The 16,190-nt window shown below is 48.7% G+C and overlaps 1 protein-coding gene across 1 annotated transcript in view; it reads right to left on the bottom strand.

Moving 5' to 3' along the window:
* Positions 1 to 658: 658 nt before the first annotated feature.
* ANKH (ANKH inorganic pyrophosphate transport regulator) overlaps positions 659 to 16,190 on the bottom strand; it is a gene marked incomplete at its 5' end in the record, with an annotated part of 57,709 nt that continues 42,177 nt past the window's right edge. Inside the window, 3 exons of the mRNA XM_008584466.1 lie at positions 659 to 861; positions 3,378 to 3,502; positions 5,025 to 5,154. Of these exons, the coding sequence (XP_008582688.1) occupies positions 748 to 861; positions 3,378 to 3,502; positions 5,025 to 5,154 (369 nt within the window). The remainder of the gene's footprint in view (positions 862 to 3,377; positions 3,503 to 5,024; positions 5,155 to 16,190) is intronic.

Raw genomic sequence — 16,190 nt, 5'->3', positions numbered from 1 at the left:
CTTCCGAGATGTGACACTGTGACAACTGTAATATATACACGGTGGGGACAGCTCACTTGGATCTAGGAAAACAACGTGAAATGTTATGGTTTGCACATGTCAGTCTGCTCCAATGGCATCTCAAACCTTTCTGCAGGAGATACATTGGCCCGACGCAGTCACAAATCTCTGCTCCTTGGTGTGAACAGTGACTCCCGGCTGCTGCCCGTCCCCGGCTTTCCATGTGTGCGCAGTAGACAGTTTATAGCTCCGTGGTGGCAGAGAAAGACAACAGGCCACCAGGCTCCATCTCTTTGTATAGCTGCGTTACTGGGAAGCAAGTCAAAGGAAGGCAAGTTTTTACCTGTTGATTCTTAAGGGAGATCAAGGGGCATGGGGTAGTCTGTGGCCTGCTGGGCAGCGGTGACCCTAGAGGGGATGGCACAGCCAGTCCTTTGGTTCCAATTGGAGATTGTCCACGGGAGGGGGAGACAGCTTCGACTACAAGGCAGCTATGTCTTTTGGGTTTTCATGAAGCAGGGCATGTAGTCAATTGTTTTGTTTTTACAAAGCAACAGTAAAGACCTTTCTTTAGGTCCCCACGTCAGTGTCAGCATACCCAGTATGCTAGAGAATTACATGAAACCTTTAAATCAAGGCCTCTTTCATTACCAAAAAAAAAAAGAACAAAACGTGATGGGAGAGGGAAGAGATGATGCTGAAGTGTCGTCCCGACTGTCCCTGCAGTGCCCCAGGGCGTCCTGTGCCTTATTCATTCTCTTCCCTCATTTCCACGATGTCCGTCACCTCCTCTGCTGGAGGCATGTCGGTCATGGCGGAGTCTTCCCCCTCGGCAGCCGACTCATTCTCCATCTTCTTTTTCTGGACCAAAGAAGACTCATCAGTGTGGGGCTGTGGACAGGGACCCATCACAGCAGAACCCAGAGCAGGCGGACGCTCCCAGGGTCTCAGGGACCCCTCGCTACAGACTCGGCCCTCACTTATGGTGGGGGTGACCTCATGGCGGCTGCATCTGAGTTCAGCATATTCATTCAGTTCGGTTGTGTGTGTACCTGGTCAGGGACCCCTCGCTACAGACTCGGCCCTCACTTATGGTGGGGGTGACCTCATGGCGGCTGCGTCTGAGTTCAGCATATTCATTCAGTTCGGTTGTGTGTGTACCTGGTGCTGTGCTGGGCACTTTGGAGGACACCGTCTCCTGCCTCCCTGCCCTGGATGACCCCCCATGCCCTCCGGAACTCTACCCCCAGGAACACCACCCCCTGCGGCCCCTGCAGTCCTTTCCCCACCCCTCGGGCTCACCTGCAGACTGTTTCCCTTCTCCTCCCGACCCCCTTACCACACCCCCCAGCTTAGGATCTCATGGTATCAGAATGTTCCTCCTCGTCATGTCACCCAGCAGTCCCCTCTGAGACAGCGCTGGGCTCGCAGTCATTCTCTCCTACTCATTGCCTGTCCTAATTCCTGGTGACTTCATTGCCATACTGGTTCCCAGCCCCACCTCAGCCACTCCCAGGCTCACTGCACACCTTGTCACTGTCACCACCTTCAGCACCACCAACAGACCTGGCCCCCAGCCCACTGACCTACCCTCCTTTCACTGTGGCTCACCTCTGTGTCCAATCTCCCCTCTATTTTTGTTTTTTTAAGGCCAGTCAAGTGGAGCATAGGAGTAGAGGAGGAACAAAGAAATCTGTAACTGGTTGTGACCCATTAGCTGTAAACGCCACTGCACTCAGACCGCCTCCCCTCCTCGCTGTCATCAGCCTAAACGAAGTGCTCAATAATCACCTCCTTGCCCTGCTTTTCTTTAATTATATTTGCCAGGCAAAATCTCATCTCGCTAAGGCCCAGATCTCCACCCATCTCAGCCCACACCACTCGGCTGCCAGCGCTGGCAGAGCCCACAGGGCTGGGGGTGGCCAGTGTCCTGAGTTGCGCGTCCAGCAGCCGGGAGTGGGCCTCTGTGCAGCCTGGCCGCTGTGCTCCGCTTCCCTCGCCCGTCCACCCTGCCGTCCTCCTGGCCAACTCTGCCACCCTTCGTTTGAACCTCCAGCATCTCCCTTTTCTCAGCTGATGATATGGCTTCCTTCGCGCTGGTTGTCTGAGCTCCTATCTGGGGCGACCCCTCCTCGTGTGCACAGAGCCATTTGCGTCCACTATCCGCCCCCACCCCCATTTCCAGCATCTCCTGCCTGCTGGGTCATTCCCCAAAGCAAACGACAGGCTGAACTTCTCGTCCTAATTGGTTTTCTGAAATCCACGTCCACACCGCTCTCCTTTAGAACACAGCTCCTCAAAAGGCTTGTCTATACTTGCTGTCTTCAGCTTTCCTTCCATTTTCTTTTGACCCCACTCCATCAGGCTTCCAGCCCCCCAGTCCATAAGACAGTCTGGGCAAGGTCACCAATGTCACCTTCTGATGAATTCTAGCATCCCACCCTGGTGTCCGTCTCCCTCCACGTGTCAGCGCAGCTGCTCCCTGCTCTTGCTCTGAGACAATCCTCCAGGGCCCCTCGCTCTCCTGGTTTCCCTTCCACCTCCCTGGGCTCTTCTCACCTCCCCAGACACCATGTGCTGGCGCACCCCAGAGCGCCATCCTCGGACCTTCTCTGCCTACATCCACTTTCTGCTTAATCTCGTCCCTTTCCTGTTGAATGAGTGAGATGGGATTCCTGCTCCCTGAGAACTCAAAAGAAATACACCCCAAACCATCTGCTAGCCCTGCCTGCAGGATAAACTAGTTACCTGTGACAGGCTGAGTGTGTGTCAACACTGCCTGGAGGGGAGGCGGACACGCGTGGTTGGTTAGAAAAGGCCTCCCGGAGGGGGCTGACGAGGGGATGGATTTGTCGCGGCAACGAGAGGGGAGAGGGTGTCTCCATTACCCAACACTTTATAGAGGGGTCCTTTCTAGCGACAGAGTCTGAGTTTATAAGGACTTGGAGGAATCCCTTTCAGGATTTTCTTGCGCAGTCAGACTAGTATTGAGTTTCTACGTCCTTTAATTCTCTGGAGGCAGTCCTAGGATGTAGGACTGTGACATCCATCCTTTTCACTGTCTCTCCTGAGAAAGACGCTGGCCTTTGGAAACAAGGCGGGGTGGAAGGAACACCCACACAATCACAGAGGAACTCTGTCGCCGTTTTGTCACTAAAAGCTGACTGAGGGCTAGGCAGCGTCAGCCCCGAGGGCTTCTCACGCACACAAGTGGCCTTGCAGCCGTGACAAGCAGCGTGGATCTGCGCTGATGTGTGGGGTGAATGTGAGGTGGCCCCACCATCGCCACCCCCCGTGTGGCCATGGACTTGGGTCTCCCTGCACCTGGGAGGAGGCTTCCCAGCCATGGGGGGTGTGCGCCTGTCACCATCCCTCACCTGTTTCCGATAGACATAGCACGCTGCGATGGCGACCATGGTGGATTCACCCACGAACCCCGCGAGGAGGGAGCCCACGCCCAGGGTGGCTCCGTGTACTCTGGGGATGGGAACACACAGGTCATCTGTCCGTTAAAGCCAAGTCCAGGCACACTAGAGTCCATGACAAAACCCAACAGCTGTTGCTCAAACGCAGGAAGGCGTACACAAGAGAGGGACGAGCGGGACGAGGTGCTTGGCCCAAACCCAGCAGACTGTGAGGGGCTGGCGGGGCCTGACAGCTGTCTGGAAGCGACCCTGCAGACGAGGAAGCAGAGTCGGGAGGAGAGGAAAGGCAAATGGCACACCGGCCTGGCCCAGCTGGGGCTCTGTGGGGCCTTCGGCTCCTCCTTGGGTCATGACCGTGGGAAATGAGCCGCACGTGTCTTACTCTCCCAGTGCAGCCCCTGCTAAGTGGCATCCCCTTCCAAAGCTTTGCCCACTCAGTGTCTACTGCACAAAGACTGACCCTGCTGTGGACCCCCATCCATTCTTCCATTTCTGCCACAGCCCCCAGAAGATGATGCCTGGAGCCCAGGCATCTATGGGCGGGGGCTGCTTGTGGCCTAACTTGGGCACAGCCTGGGGCTGGCAGGCACACCACTGGTCCTGGCCTCCACCAGCTCCACAGCTCATACCTAAACTTAACTATGGCTTTGTAGATTCTGGCTTGTTAGCTTAATGATTTAGGTGGATTATTTTTGGCAATTCATTTTTGACCAGGTGACATGAAATAGCAACAGCTTGATATGATATGTATGCACTCACCATATGCATATCGTAATACACATATACGTGTATACGTGCGATATGTGTGCTACAGCAATGGCCGCATACCATTCAACCATTCTGCCACCTGCTTTCGTATCTGATGTAGAACTACCTCATTTACTACCTCACTCTTGCAGAGTATGCCTCATGATACTGTGTCAGCACAGAAGTTCTCAAGCTGCCTTGCATCTCGGCTGTGGGCATTTTCCTTTCTGACCATATGCCAGCTTTGCTCCCGGATTCTTCTTTTCTCCAGCAGTCCTCCTCTTTCTTTGTACAGCTCCAGATTTTAGCAGTAAGCTCAAACCTATTTTCCTTTTTTTTCATTTTTCTTTTTTTTTTTTTTTTTGTCCTTTTTGAGACCAGCCGCACCGCACTCAGCCAGTGAGCGCACCGGTCATCCCTATATAGGATCCCAACCCGCAGCGGGAGCGCTGCCGCGCTCCCAGCGCCGCACTCTCCCGAGTGCGCTACGGGCTCGGCCCTCATTTCACTTTTAAAATCAACATACTGTAGAACTGACTTTTTGGTGTACAGTTCTAAGAATTTTCACGCATGCATAGATTTGAGTAACCACCACCACAATCAAGACAGAGGACGGTTCTCTTGTTCCCGCAGAACTCCACGTGCTGTTCTTTTGGGTCTACTTTCCTTTCACTGTGTTTGCAACTGCTGCACCTTAAACACAGTCATGCCTGTCTGCTTCATGTCTTTCTAGTCCGCTGTACAGCTTTACACTTTTGTAGGTGATGTGACTGTAAACATTTCCAAAGGAAGGAAGATTTAATCAAGCCTGAGGGTTAATAGGAATATTTCTTTCACTCTGTTTTTCTTTACCTGGAACTGGGAAGAAGGAGAAGATGCGCAAAGGAACCACGCAGAGTTCTGCAAAGGCGAAGTCCACTCCAATGATGTCTATCAAAATTTTCTCCGAAACGTTGGGAGTCCAAAACATCACAAAACAGAGCTGGAGGGAAAAAGACGTTGAGCAAGGTGGTAAGAAAAAGGCATAAGCAAGTGAAGTGAGAAAGTCAGGGATTACCCAGTCCCCGGGGAGTGACAAAGGACAGCGAACCTGCCTGCAGGTGGCTGACACGCCAATCCCAGAGCCGCCCCTCCCTGCTATGCTGTCAGCTGCCAACACACACCCTGGTCATTTGCCACATTTGCCCCGATGAGACCCCTGCAGCCGGGCAGATGTGGCACAGCCAGCAGAGGGCTGTATGTGAATGGGTAACCGGGTCTCGTGCAAGGCTTCACTAGGCGCTACACAGCTAGTCAGCTCAGGGTGGGCATGTTTATTCATATAATTTTTCCAGCTTTAACAAAATGACAAAAAGTGATGTGAAAGGATCTGGATGGGGACAGAACCACATTGAATCAGCACATGTAATGAAAAGGGAAATATTAACAGTAAGAGTAATTATCCGCTGTAAACTTTGCAAGGTCTAGTTCAGAAGATAAGGGAAGAGACAACAGCAACAAAATTGGCAACTCTGGAAAGCAGATGGCGAGTGGTAAACTGATTGGACAGACTCAAGAAAACGGAATCCTAAACTGACAGGTGGAAGTGGACGCTCTCCCCTCTTCCTGTCCCCATGGGTCAGCAAGTGTGGCACAGGTCCTTCTGGAAGTGGGGGTGAAGGCAGGGCCCAGGGCGGAGTGGCGGAAGGTCTCGTGAGTAAGCAATTCCTCCACAGCTCCCCATGCACAGCTGGCTACTGTGCCTCTCCAGGCTCGGCAGGACCCAGGAGCTTAGTCTCCAGATCAGATAAAACATAGGGTGCCTGGCACGGCTGAGGGCAGAGTCACTACACAGAAAACTGGGGGGTTAAGAGGATTCATGTTGGGTTCCCCATCCTCTTCCTCTACTCAGCTCCTGGAACATGGGAAACCAGCAGAGTCCCACCCAGACAGGAGACCCACAGTGGTCTCTGAAGAATCTGACCAGCCTAAGAGAGGTGACCTAAAGTTTCTGAAAATTCGAGGCTCCCAAAGCAGCAGCCCCTCTGGTCCAGCCATCAGTGAGGCCTACACAGGTGAGAAAGCTCACCCCAGTGCTCACAGCTTCTGATCAGCTGCTAGTGCTCCACTTATAAAAATGAGCAAACAGGGATCACCACACTTTGCCGAGGGCCTCCAATAGGAAGAGGCCAAAACAAATAAAGGGGAAAAAAAACTTGAAGGAAACAAAGATCATGCAGAGAGGGAGAGGGGGACGAGAGACGGAGGGAGAGAACTTTTCTCCACCGATATTCTCAGAGATGGGGAGATCCTGCATCCGTGAAACAAGCACAGAATAGAAATTTTACAAAAAAGACATTCATGCAACAAAATAGAACTTCTGGAAATTAAAAAGATGAATGCATAAATGAGAAACCAACTGATAGTAAGATAAAGTTAGGGAAGATAGAGCAGAAGATAAAGGTATGAGAAGTACATGAGAATAGATTTATGAAAAATAAATGCCCCACATTCAAATAACAGGAGTTCCAGAAAGATAACAGAAAAATACAAGTTTCCAGGTGGAAGGGGCCCATCACGTGGGGGTAGCACAGTGGATGGGAAAAGACCCACCAGTGGGGACAGAGAAAAGATCGTAAGAGCTTCCAGCTTCAGGCTCAGTGGCACTGAACGCTAGAAGACATGGAGCAATAAGTTTGGAGGCAAAACTATTTCTATCCTAGAACTCTAAACCAAACTGTCAAGTGTTTTTAAAAGACTTTTTCAGATATTCAAGTCCTCAAAAAGTCTATCTCTCATGCACACTTTTTCAAGAGCTATTGAGGGATGCTCTGCTATTGAGGGAGGAGTCATAGGGAAAGAAAGAGAAAGACACAGGGTGGAATGCAAGAAAAAGCAGAGGCTCTGGACGGAGGTAAAGGGGGTCCCAGAAGGGCTGCGGTGTGGCAGAAGAGGGTGAAACAGACAGGATACCTGACGTGTTCCAATACGTGAAAGGAGATTTACATGGTAAGGGGAAAGTGGGACAATTAATTAGTGTTGAGTATACAGAAAACTAAGAAAAATTATAATTATTAAGTCCAGGAAACACTATAGATATTCAAGAAAAGAAGAGACTCAGGCTCAGCGTCAGAGTTTACCACAGTCATATCTATCAGGAGTTAAGGGGGTACCTCTGGGAGCAGGAAAGGGAATTGGGGGAGGGGAATGGCTGAAGACATGGGTTGGGGACACGGCTATTGTTGGTAAAAATCCTTATAGGACTGACCAGCTTACATTTTGTGCTTATTTTAAAAACCTGAATTAAAAGACATAGTGATATACGGCTGGCTGGTTAGCTCAGCTGGTTAGAGCGCGGTGTTGTAACACCAAGGACAAGGGTTTGGATCTCCATACAGCCCAGCCATAAAAAAAACCCAACAACATAGCAACCAACACCCCCCCCCCCCAAAAAAAAAAAAACCCTGTAATGATATACTGTGGAGGATCTATTATAAATACGTTCCTCTTTATAAATGCAATAGAGTTTTTTCAGATGTATTTTCAGCATCTGGGAAGTATATCCCAGTTTTCAAAAATGGCAGATATACCATCATTTCATCCTGTTGCTTGATGGTAGGACTCACATCCCATCTTTGACATGAAGGGAAAAATACTTCCTTAGATCTAGCAACTCAGAGCTCGGGGACTTTATTACCTGAGTGCCCTGGACAAGTAGACCTGTCATCTTTTCCCACTGCAAAGCTGCCAGCCTAAAATGGTGAGACATCACTCAGGCTTCAGCCCGGCTATGGCCGTGATTTCATATTACAGCTCCCAAACAACACTGAGCATGGTGTCAGGGCACAATTTATTTCCCAGTCTATTTGCCATCCTGAAAAACAGATGGATCCCCCTCCTTCCAGCTTTGCTTTATATGAGGCCCCCAAATATTTCCCATAGCAGGAAAGCTGTAAAGAATTGAGAGCAGGGAGCACTGCCCCCAAGTCTGGACTGGATCTGTGCCTTAGGACCCACGGATGGTAAGCCGCCCTGTGCTTCCCTAATGGTTAGAGTAAGAGACCTAGGCCACATTCTGCTAGAAACTTAAGCCTCCAGGAGAATCATTTGCATGCTTTATTTATTTTCCAACCAGCGATGATCTGAACGTGAGATAATGCCTCAAACGAATATTGGAATCTCTCTGGGCTTTGCAAAATCATTGTCAAGAGTGAGCCAATTGCATGTGAGAGAGAAGGGTGGTGCAACCGTGCCTCTGTGGCAAACAAGCCAGGAAATTCCTCTCTCTGGCCTCTCCACAGGGATAACGTTCACCTGGAGGCTTTTTACAGTCTTGTAAAAGATGGCCAGTTAACCTTTGGAGGAGGGAGTCTAATTTGAGGACACAACGATAGTGAATGTGCCCATGTCAACTGAGGCATTTAAATCAATGTCAGCTAACCTGGGTGGGTGACCACAGTTCTGGTACCTTGAACACAACCACAGTGCAAAGATTTGGTGAATCTCTAACAGCAGCTTCCTGGGATGGTGGCTCAATCCAGATGGTCCCTGACTTACAGAGGTTTGACTTAATGATTTTTCAACTTCACGATGGCACAAATGCAATATGCATTCAGTAGGACATCAGTAAACTACATGAGATGTTCAACACTTTATTACAAAACAGGCTTTGTGTTAGATGATTTTGCCCAACAGCAGGCTAATGTTAAGTGTTCTGAGCACATCAAAGGTAGGCTAGGCTAAGCTATGATGTTTGGTAGGTCAGGCATATTAAATGCATTTTCAACTTAAAATATTTTAAATTTATGACAGGTTTATCAGGATGTAGCCCATCGTAACTCAAGGAACATTTGTATTCCATTTCTAAAATTCCACAGTATGATTTAACCCGGTACTGGGAAATCACGCTGTTCTTTAGCTGGTATCTATCTGTGCCAAGCATACTTTAAATGCACCTTATCAAAGCCACAGCCACAGAGGTGCTTCTTCAGAGTTTTCACCCACACACACCTAGAGCCTAGATTGCGTCTTCTAGGAACATTGTAACTGAAAGCTGTCAGTCTGTTTTGGGCTCAGGCAATCACAGGTAACTAAAGAAAAGGAATGCTGCACTTATGTTCTTTCTCTTTCTCCCTGAGGCCTCTGAAGCCTTTGCCATGCTCCCAGTATGAAATGCTGCCTTGCCTTCCAGCAAGTTCTTCAACAATTGAATATTTCTCACACTGTCCAGAAAGAAATGCATACAACTTAGAAATAGGTATGATGTTTGTCAAAGGCTATGGTACCTGTCTGCAGGTCAGCTTTCCCTAAGCAAAGTACTGAGCCCTAGCAAAATAATTAGAGCAAATTTAACCAGTCCATTTCAAAAAACAAGAAGCTTTAGAAGTTAACCTAACAAAGAATATTTCAGGAAAAGTGTCATTCTAATGAGTTTACCCAGGGTAGTTTGGACTCAGAACATGCCCTCCCAGGTGACCATGACATGCTGTGTTCTTCAAATATTTGCAGAGCCTAATGACATTGATTTTCCCAGAACACAAACCTAATAAACTCCTGACAATGAACATGATTTGTTCCTCTGAGCAGCTGTGGGGTTGGGTTTTCTGCTGCAGAGTTTGCTGTCAATATTATCTCATTAGGAAGCAGCCTTCAAAACAGGACAACCCACCCAGTGCCCAGATTTTGGCTTTTTGTATTTACTCTCCAATAAAAGGAACAAGAGCTCCTTGAAGAAATGGCTCATTCTAGGACTAGGGCAGGGAATATGCAAGATAATCGACCTGCAGTATCTGTAGCACCCAAAGTAAAGAAGTATTCGAAAAAACAAAACAATGGGGACATGTCAAAGGGACACAGGAGCCCACCAGAAAAAGCTCCTAATAGCCAAAGCTGGGACAACCTGAGCAACAAAAAAGAGGGCACTTCGAAAAGTTCATGAAAAGATTTGCATTATCTTTTAATTCTCTTTTCCTGAGAGCTTTTTGAATGCCCTTGTAATGCAGCATCAAATTATAACCCTTTGTATAAAATAAATACCCATGAGTCCATACTGATATAAACAAATGGGGGAGAAGGGACAAATCTCCTGCACAGAATTCTAAGTCACGTATTAGACACCTCCCTCTGAGCAGGGTGGAGCACACCTTCCTGCTCCTTAAGTGTGGGCTGCCCACAGCAACTTCCTTTCGAAGAGCGCAGGATGGAAATAGAACAAAAGTAGCTTGACGGTGGAGAAACTCGGCAAGCACCAGCTCGGCCAGGCGAGCAAGGTCGACGTCCACGGTGGGAAGTCACAGTGAAGCACGTACCCTTGATAAGACGTGATGGGAACTGCCCTTGACCCCTGTGCCTGCCTCCCCAGAATCCACAAGCCCAGTCTAACCACAAGAAAGACCTCAGCAAACCCGCACCGAGGGACCGTCCACCAGTATCTGACAGTGCTCCTCAAAACTGTCAAGGCCACAAAACAAGGAAAGTCTCAGAAACCATCACAGCCCAGAGGAGGCTAAGGAGACACGATGACTAAATGTAATGTGGTGTCTTGGATGGGATCCTATGACAGAAAAAGAACATGAGGAAAAAAACCAAACAAGTGAAATCCAAATAAACTGTGGAGCTGAGTTCACCATACCGTGCCAGTACTGGCTCCCGGGTGTGACACGTGTTCCACAGAAAAATAAGACGGGGAGAAGGGTACACAGGAACTTTCTGCACTATCTTCACAACTTTCTGTAAATCTAAAGTTCTTTTTAAAAAAATTATTTGAAAAAGGAGTTGAAGAAGACCCATGACCCACTTCTCCTTTGAAGCATCTGCTTTGGAACTTTCTGCACTATCTTCACAACTTTCTGTAAATCTAAAGTTCTTTTTAAAAAAGTTATTTGAAAAAGGAGTTGAAGAAGACCCATGACCCACTTCTCCTTTGAAGCATCTGCTTTGAACTCTGAAATACTTATTTGTATTTCGAGATATAGTCCTCTGTGGTACAGTGTAGTCCATGCACTGTCTCTTATTCGGCCTCCGTGATCACTGGGTAGGCTTTCTTATTTCTTTAATTGTATTAGCTTCTTTAGAATAACCACCACTGGGCCACCGCTTTTTTATTCACAACATTAAAATGCAGTTTCCAGTCAGTACATGTGCCATGGTCAGTTTCTAATGACAATTTGGTGGGCTGGATTAATGAGTAGTTTAACATTTTCTAACAGGTTTTCACTGTATGTAGTTGTCCTGCATTGGGGGTAGTATTTGACCTTTAACAATGAGCGAAGTCATGACAAAGTTTTACTGCATATTAAGGTCAGAGGTGATGAAGTAAGCCCCAAACCATACCGAAATAACCCCCGGGTGTAAGACGGTACAGTCTAAGTCAACTGTGACTTGAACCACAGAAGAGGATCTTAACCAAGACCTGCTTCCTTACATGCAGAATGGGCCCTAGGTGGTTCCTGAGCTTCTCTGGGGACAATCCAATTCTCTTTCCCAAGAATTTGGGATTGGGATTTGAAGAACTCAGGGAACATACAAACCCAGCCACATGGGGACTGCCATTTCTGCATGTCTTTAGAGAATCCCATTCTATAAGGGAAGGGTGCCAAGTGCTCTGGTTTTGACTTAATTTCCATAAGCTGTGGACCATGCATTTGAGGAACTCACAAAGCTTTCTCCATTACCCTGAATCATCAGGATTAGTAGCAAATGAGAGATTCTTATCCCCTGCAGTTAGAAAAAGTAAAATACTTGTAGCTGTTTTCAATTAAAATAGTTGACCCTGGACATCATTTTTATTTGGAGTTTTTACTTAGAAAGAAAGGCTCAATATATGTTTAATTGGGTTTAAGTCCCCACTGGGCAAGCCAGTGGTTAACTGTCAACAATACGAGTAGGAAGAGGTGGTTACAAGCTTGGCTCTGGTGCTTGCCTGTCCGGGTTGGAATTCCTACCCGGCTGTTTCCCTGTGGCCTGCCTCCGGGCAAGTTTCTTCAGCACTCTGAGCCTCAGTGCCCTCATCTGTGAAATGGGATAGTGTCTCCCTCACAGGACGGTGCCACTCAGAGGAGCCAGTCTGTCAACCTGTGGACTGGTCCACACTGAGCTAAGGAGTTGACTCCATGAAGTAAATCAGTGTCCTGCTTGCTTCACTGAGAAGGTCTTGCCACCCAAACCATGCCAGCTGAACTAAACACTGCTTGGTGATTGAGTTGATTTACATTGTGGTGCCAGCTCCTTATTTGGTCACAGCTGGCCAGGCCAGCAGCACTAGCCTGTGGACCGGTGCGCAACATGCACAGAATTCTTCTGCCGGAGCTGGTGCATTGCACATGATCCATCACTGTCAGCTACTATTACTGTAAGAGGTTTCCCGGGACTGTAATAAAATGTTAACAGTGCAGTCATCTGTAGGTGGTGAGACTGGGATTGATTTTATTTTCCTCTTTGTACCTTTCCATGGTTTCCACCAAGAACATGTATTCTTTTTAGAAGAAAAACACTTTAAAATAAAACAGACCCCTGTATATCTCTTCACAGATGAAGCTGATCTTCATATGTGCTTGTGACAGGGATGTGAGAAGTCTTGTTTCAGAGGGACGGGCAGCTTTCAGAAGGTGGCTGACAGCTTGGTTTTAACAGCCAGCATCTTGGGAAACTGTGTCCCACATCTCTCCGTGCAGAAGGCAAGATGTGGGGGCGGAGGTGCCAGAACAAGGCAGGCCACTAACAGATAACACACGCCTATCTTGCTTGACTCTTCAAGAGAGCCGATGTAGACCTAAGGAACTCCATTTGGCCTTTTGATTCTTAGCATCAAATCGCTTTGGCTGTACACATGTGGGGAGCGGAGGACCGTTCACAAAGGGTTCTGCAGGTCATGGTTGTGACTCTGGTTTTTACCCCAAGAGAGATGGGAGCCATGGCAGGTTGTGGGTGGCAGAGGCATGTGATCAAATTGAAATTGTGACAGCTTCACTCAGTGCTGTTTTGGGAGCAAGGGTGGAAAGGAGGGGCCTTGTCGGAGGGCTAGTGTAACCATGCAGGTGGGAGCGGGCAAGGGCTTCGACCAGCAGGGAAGTGAGAAATGGTCCACTGTGGAAGCATTTGGAGGTAGAGCTACCAGGATGGGTGAGGGACCATTGTGCAGTATGAGAGAGAGAAGCCAGGGAAGAGAGATTCAGTCAGGCTGGGACGTGGCTGCCCTCTGGGGACTCTGATGGGGTCCTCTCTGAGAGCCTTCCTGGGGCTAACACTCAGTTTATGAGGAGCCACACATCCCACATAGGAGGCCACAGCATTTCACCACGACTGACTCTTAGAATCAGGGTAATTCCCAATTTTTAAAAACGAAATATGCCATTTGACCAGGGTGGAAATGCCTTGAGCAGACATGAGGCGTGACAGTAGCCAGTGAGTCTAGTGTCTGGGGATCAGCAGGAAAGGGGGGACAGGGATGAAGCCTGTGCTCATCGCCAGAAGGAATGGCTATGGCCCTGCAGAGCTGCTGCTCTCAGGACGGCTGACCCGTCCTCGGAAGGGTGACTGGCTGAAAAGCCACATGGAACAGCACGTGACAGGAGGATGGGAAACCCTTTTGAGAAAGGATGATGATTATTACAATAACTGTACAGGAATCTGTGTAAGGCCAGGCTAGCAAAAATCTTAGTAGGCTGAAATAGGTGTAATAAACGACATCTACTTGCAATAGATGAAAGTAAACTATATCTACTACTGAGAGAAACAGAGCTTGGTTTTGTAAGCTGGGAGCTTGGAAAGGCACCTTGCAAAGTGTTTATGTAGTACCTAATATTCTCCGTCCGGCTTGCTGATAGTCATAATTATTCTTACCTATCTATCTTGAATGCCTCCACGAGGGAGTCAACGCAACCACTACTGTTAATGTTACAGCATATTCCTGGTAAAGAAATTAACATTTTCAGATGTCGTTTTATAATCAGTTTTTTTTAAATAACATAAAAATGAAGTCATCCCTGCTAGGTTTAATTAAATTGCCAAATACACACCCTTCATGAGGGCACAGTCTTTCAGATGTAAGAAGACCCTAAATTCTTAAGGCCCAAAGCATTGGTTGAAAGAAAGAACTCAAACGGCAGGGGGCGCCACACTCCAAGCCCGCAGAGGCTCGTCGTTCTAATCTCTCCCGAGTCCCCCAAACCAACCAGTCCGCCCTTCAAATCTACAATGTGAGCTGACTTAAAATGCAAACACTGGGCTACTGAAGCTTCCAGAGAGAAGCGTGAAGGGGGCTCAGAGGCTTGGTGGGAAGGAACGAGGTCTTACCAATGACTTGTCACATGCCAGAGCTTTCCGTATGTTACTTCAGGTAATCCTCCTACGATCCCGGCACAGTTGCCTGACTTTTTGCTCCTCTACTGATGAGGACACAGGGTCTGAAGGGCCTGTGTGACTTGCCCCAGGTCTCAGAGGCTTGGTGGGAAGGAACGAGGTCTTACCAATGACATGTCACATGCCAGAGCTTTCCGTATGTTACTTCAGGTAATCCTCCTACGATCCCAGCACAGTTGCCTGATTTTTTGCTCCTCTACTGATGAGGACACAGGGTCTGAAGGGCCTGTGTGACTTGCCCCAGGTCACCTGTTGTAAAGCCTGGGGCCAAGGCTTCACCCAGGCCTCAGCCTGCTCTCTCCCTATTGCCAGGACGTCTGAAGTGGCTGGAATGTTCTGGCCATTGGTACACAGTGCACTGGTGCTGTGAAGGGCACCAAATGACAAAGTTCTGGATTCCATTTGTATTTACCTTTGGAACGTTTTTTACCTGCCAGGCACAAGCCAGTCGTTGTCTTCCCTGGACTTCGGGAACAATGAGGTAGCAGTCTCTACCTCCCAGCGGGGGGTGGGGTGCCCCGAGCAGAAACGAAGCCTCCCACAGGCCATCTTGGTCCAGGCCAAGGGTCAGCATGGCACCATGGCCGCAAGAAGTCCTCCAGTACTCTCCCGGGATGGCTGAACGACAGCGGCGGCGGGTGGGGAAGGTGAGCCGGGTCGTTCCATGAACTGAACTCTGAACTTTGAAAACAGGGCCAGCCGGACAAGGCCCTGTTGAGTAGCGGATTTTACTATTTATCAGCTTGGACTCTGCTGCTTTCTAGCACACAATCGAAGGACACACGACTAACATGTGTGATGGAGACGCAGCTTCAAATGATGGGAGGCAACCGAGAGTAGGGAACCCCATCCCTATATAGGATCCGAACCCACGGCCTTGGTGTTATCAGCATCACACTCTCCTGAGTGAGCCACGGGCCGGCCCAAAGGGAAATTTTTTAAAAAAGGAATTAAGGAAAACAGACGGGGTCCTGCACGTTCCTCTCATGTGGACATGGCCCTGCAAGGGGCCTTCCCTGACCGTCCTGTACCAAATGGCATCTCCTGCTCCCTCTTTCATCCTTTCACTCTATTCTTCTCCAAACCACCTGTTACTACCTGTAGTCGGCTGCATAAGGACCACCTAAAGATGTATTCACTCCCTAATTCCCAGAACGAGTAGATATTACCTTTTATGGTAACAGGTGCAATTAAATGAAGGATCTTGAGTTGAGATTACCTGGGTGGGCCCTAAATGCCTTCACACATGTCCTACAAGAAAGAGACAAAGGGAGATTGGACACAGACATGCAGAGGAGGTGGTGATGTGAGGACACGGGCAGAGGCTGCAGTGATGCCAGTGCCACCAGGAGCTGGAAGAGGCAAGGAATGGATTCTCCCTGGAGCCTGTGGAGGGAGCGCGCCCTGCCTGCACCTTGATTTCAGTCCAGGGACCCCACGTTGGACTTCTGGCCTCCAGAACTGCGAAAGATTTAATTTCTGGTGTTTTAAGCCACAAGGTCGGCAGCAATTTGTTACAGCAGCCACAGGAACCAAGCACAGTACCCGACACCATCCTATGTATTGATATGTTTACTGACTGTCTTTCCCACTAGATGATCAACTGCACAAGGACAGAGACTTGTGTGTTCACCGTGGTGGCCAGTGCCTGGCACGTAGCAGGGGCGCAAGCACTTGCTG

The sequence above is a fragment of the Galeopterus variegatus genome, unplaced genomic scaffold, assembly GCF_000696425.1.
Source record: "Galeopterus variegatus unplaced genomic scaffold, G_variegatus-3.0.2 Scaffold3269, whole genome shotgun sequence".
NCBI classification, from domain to species: domain Eukaryota; kingdom Metazoa; phylum Chordata; class Mammalia; order Dermoptera; family Cynocephalidae; genus Galeopterus; species Galeopterus variegatus.
Note: the sequence above shows the minus strand (reverse complement) of the source record. Positions and strands in the feature narration are given on the sequence as shown.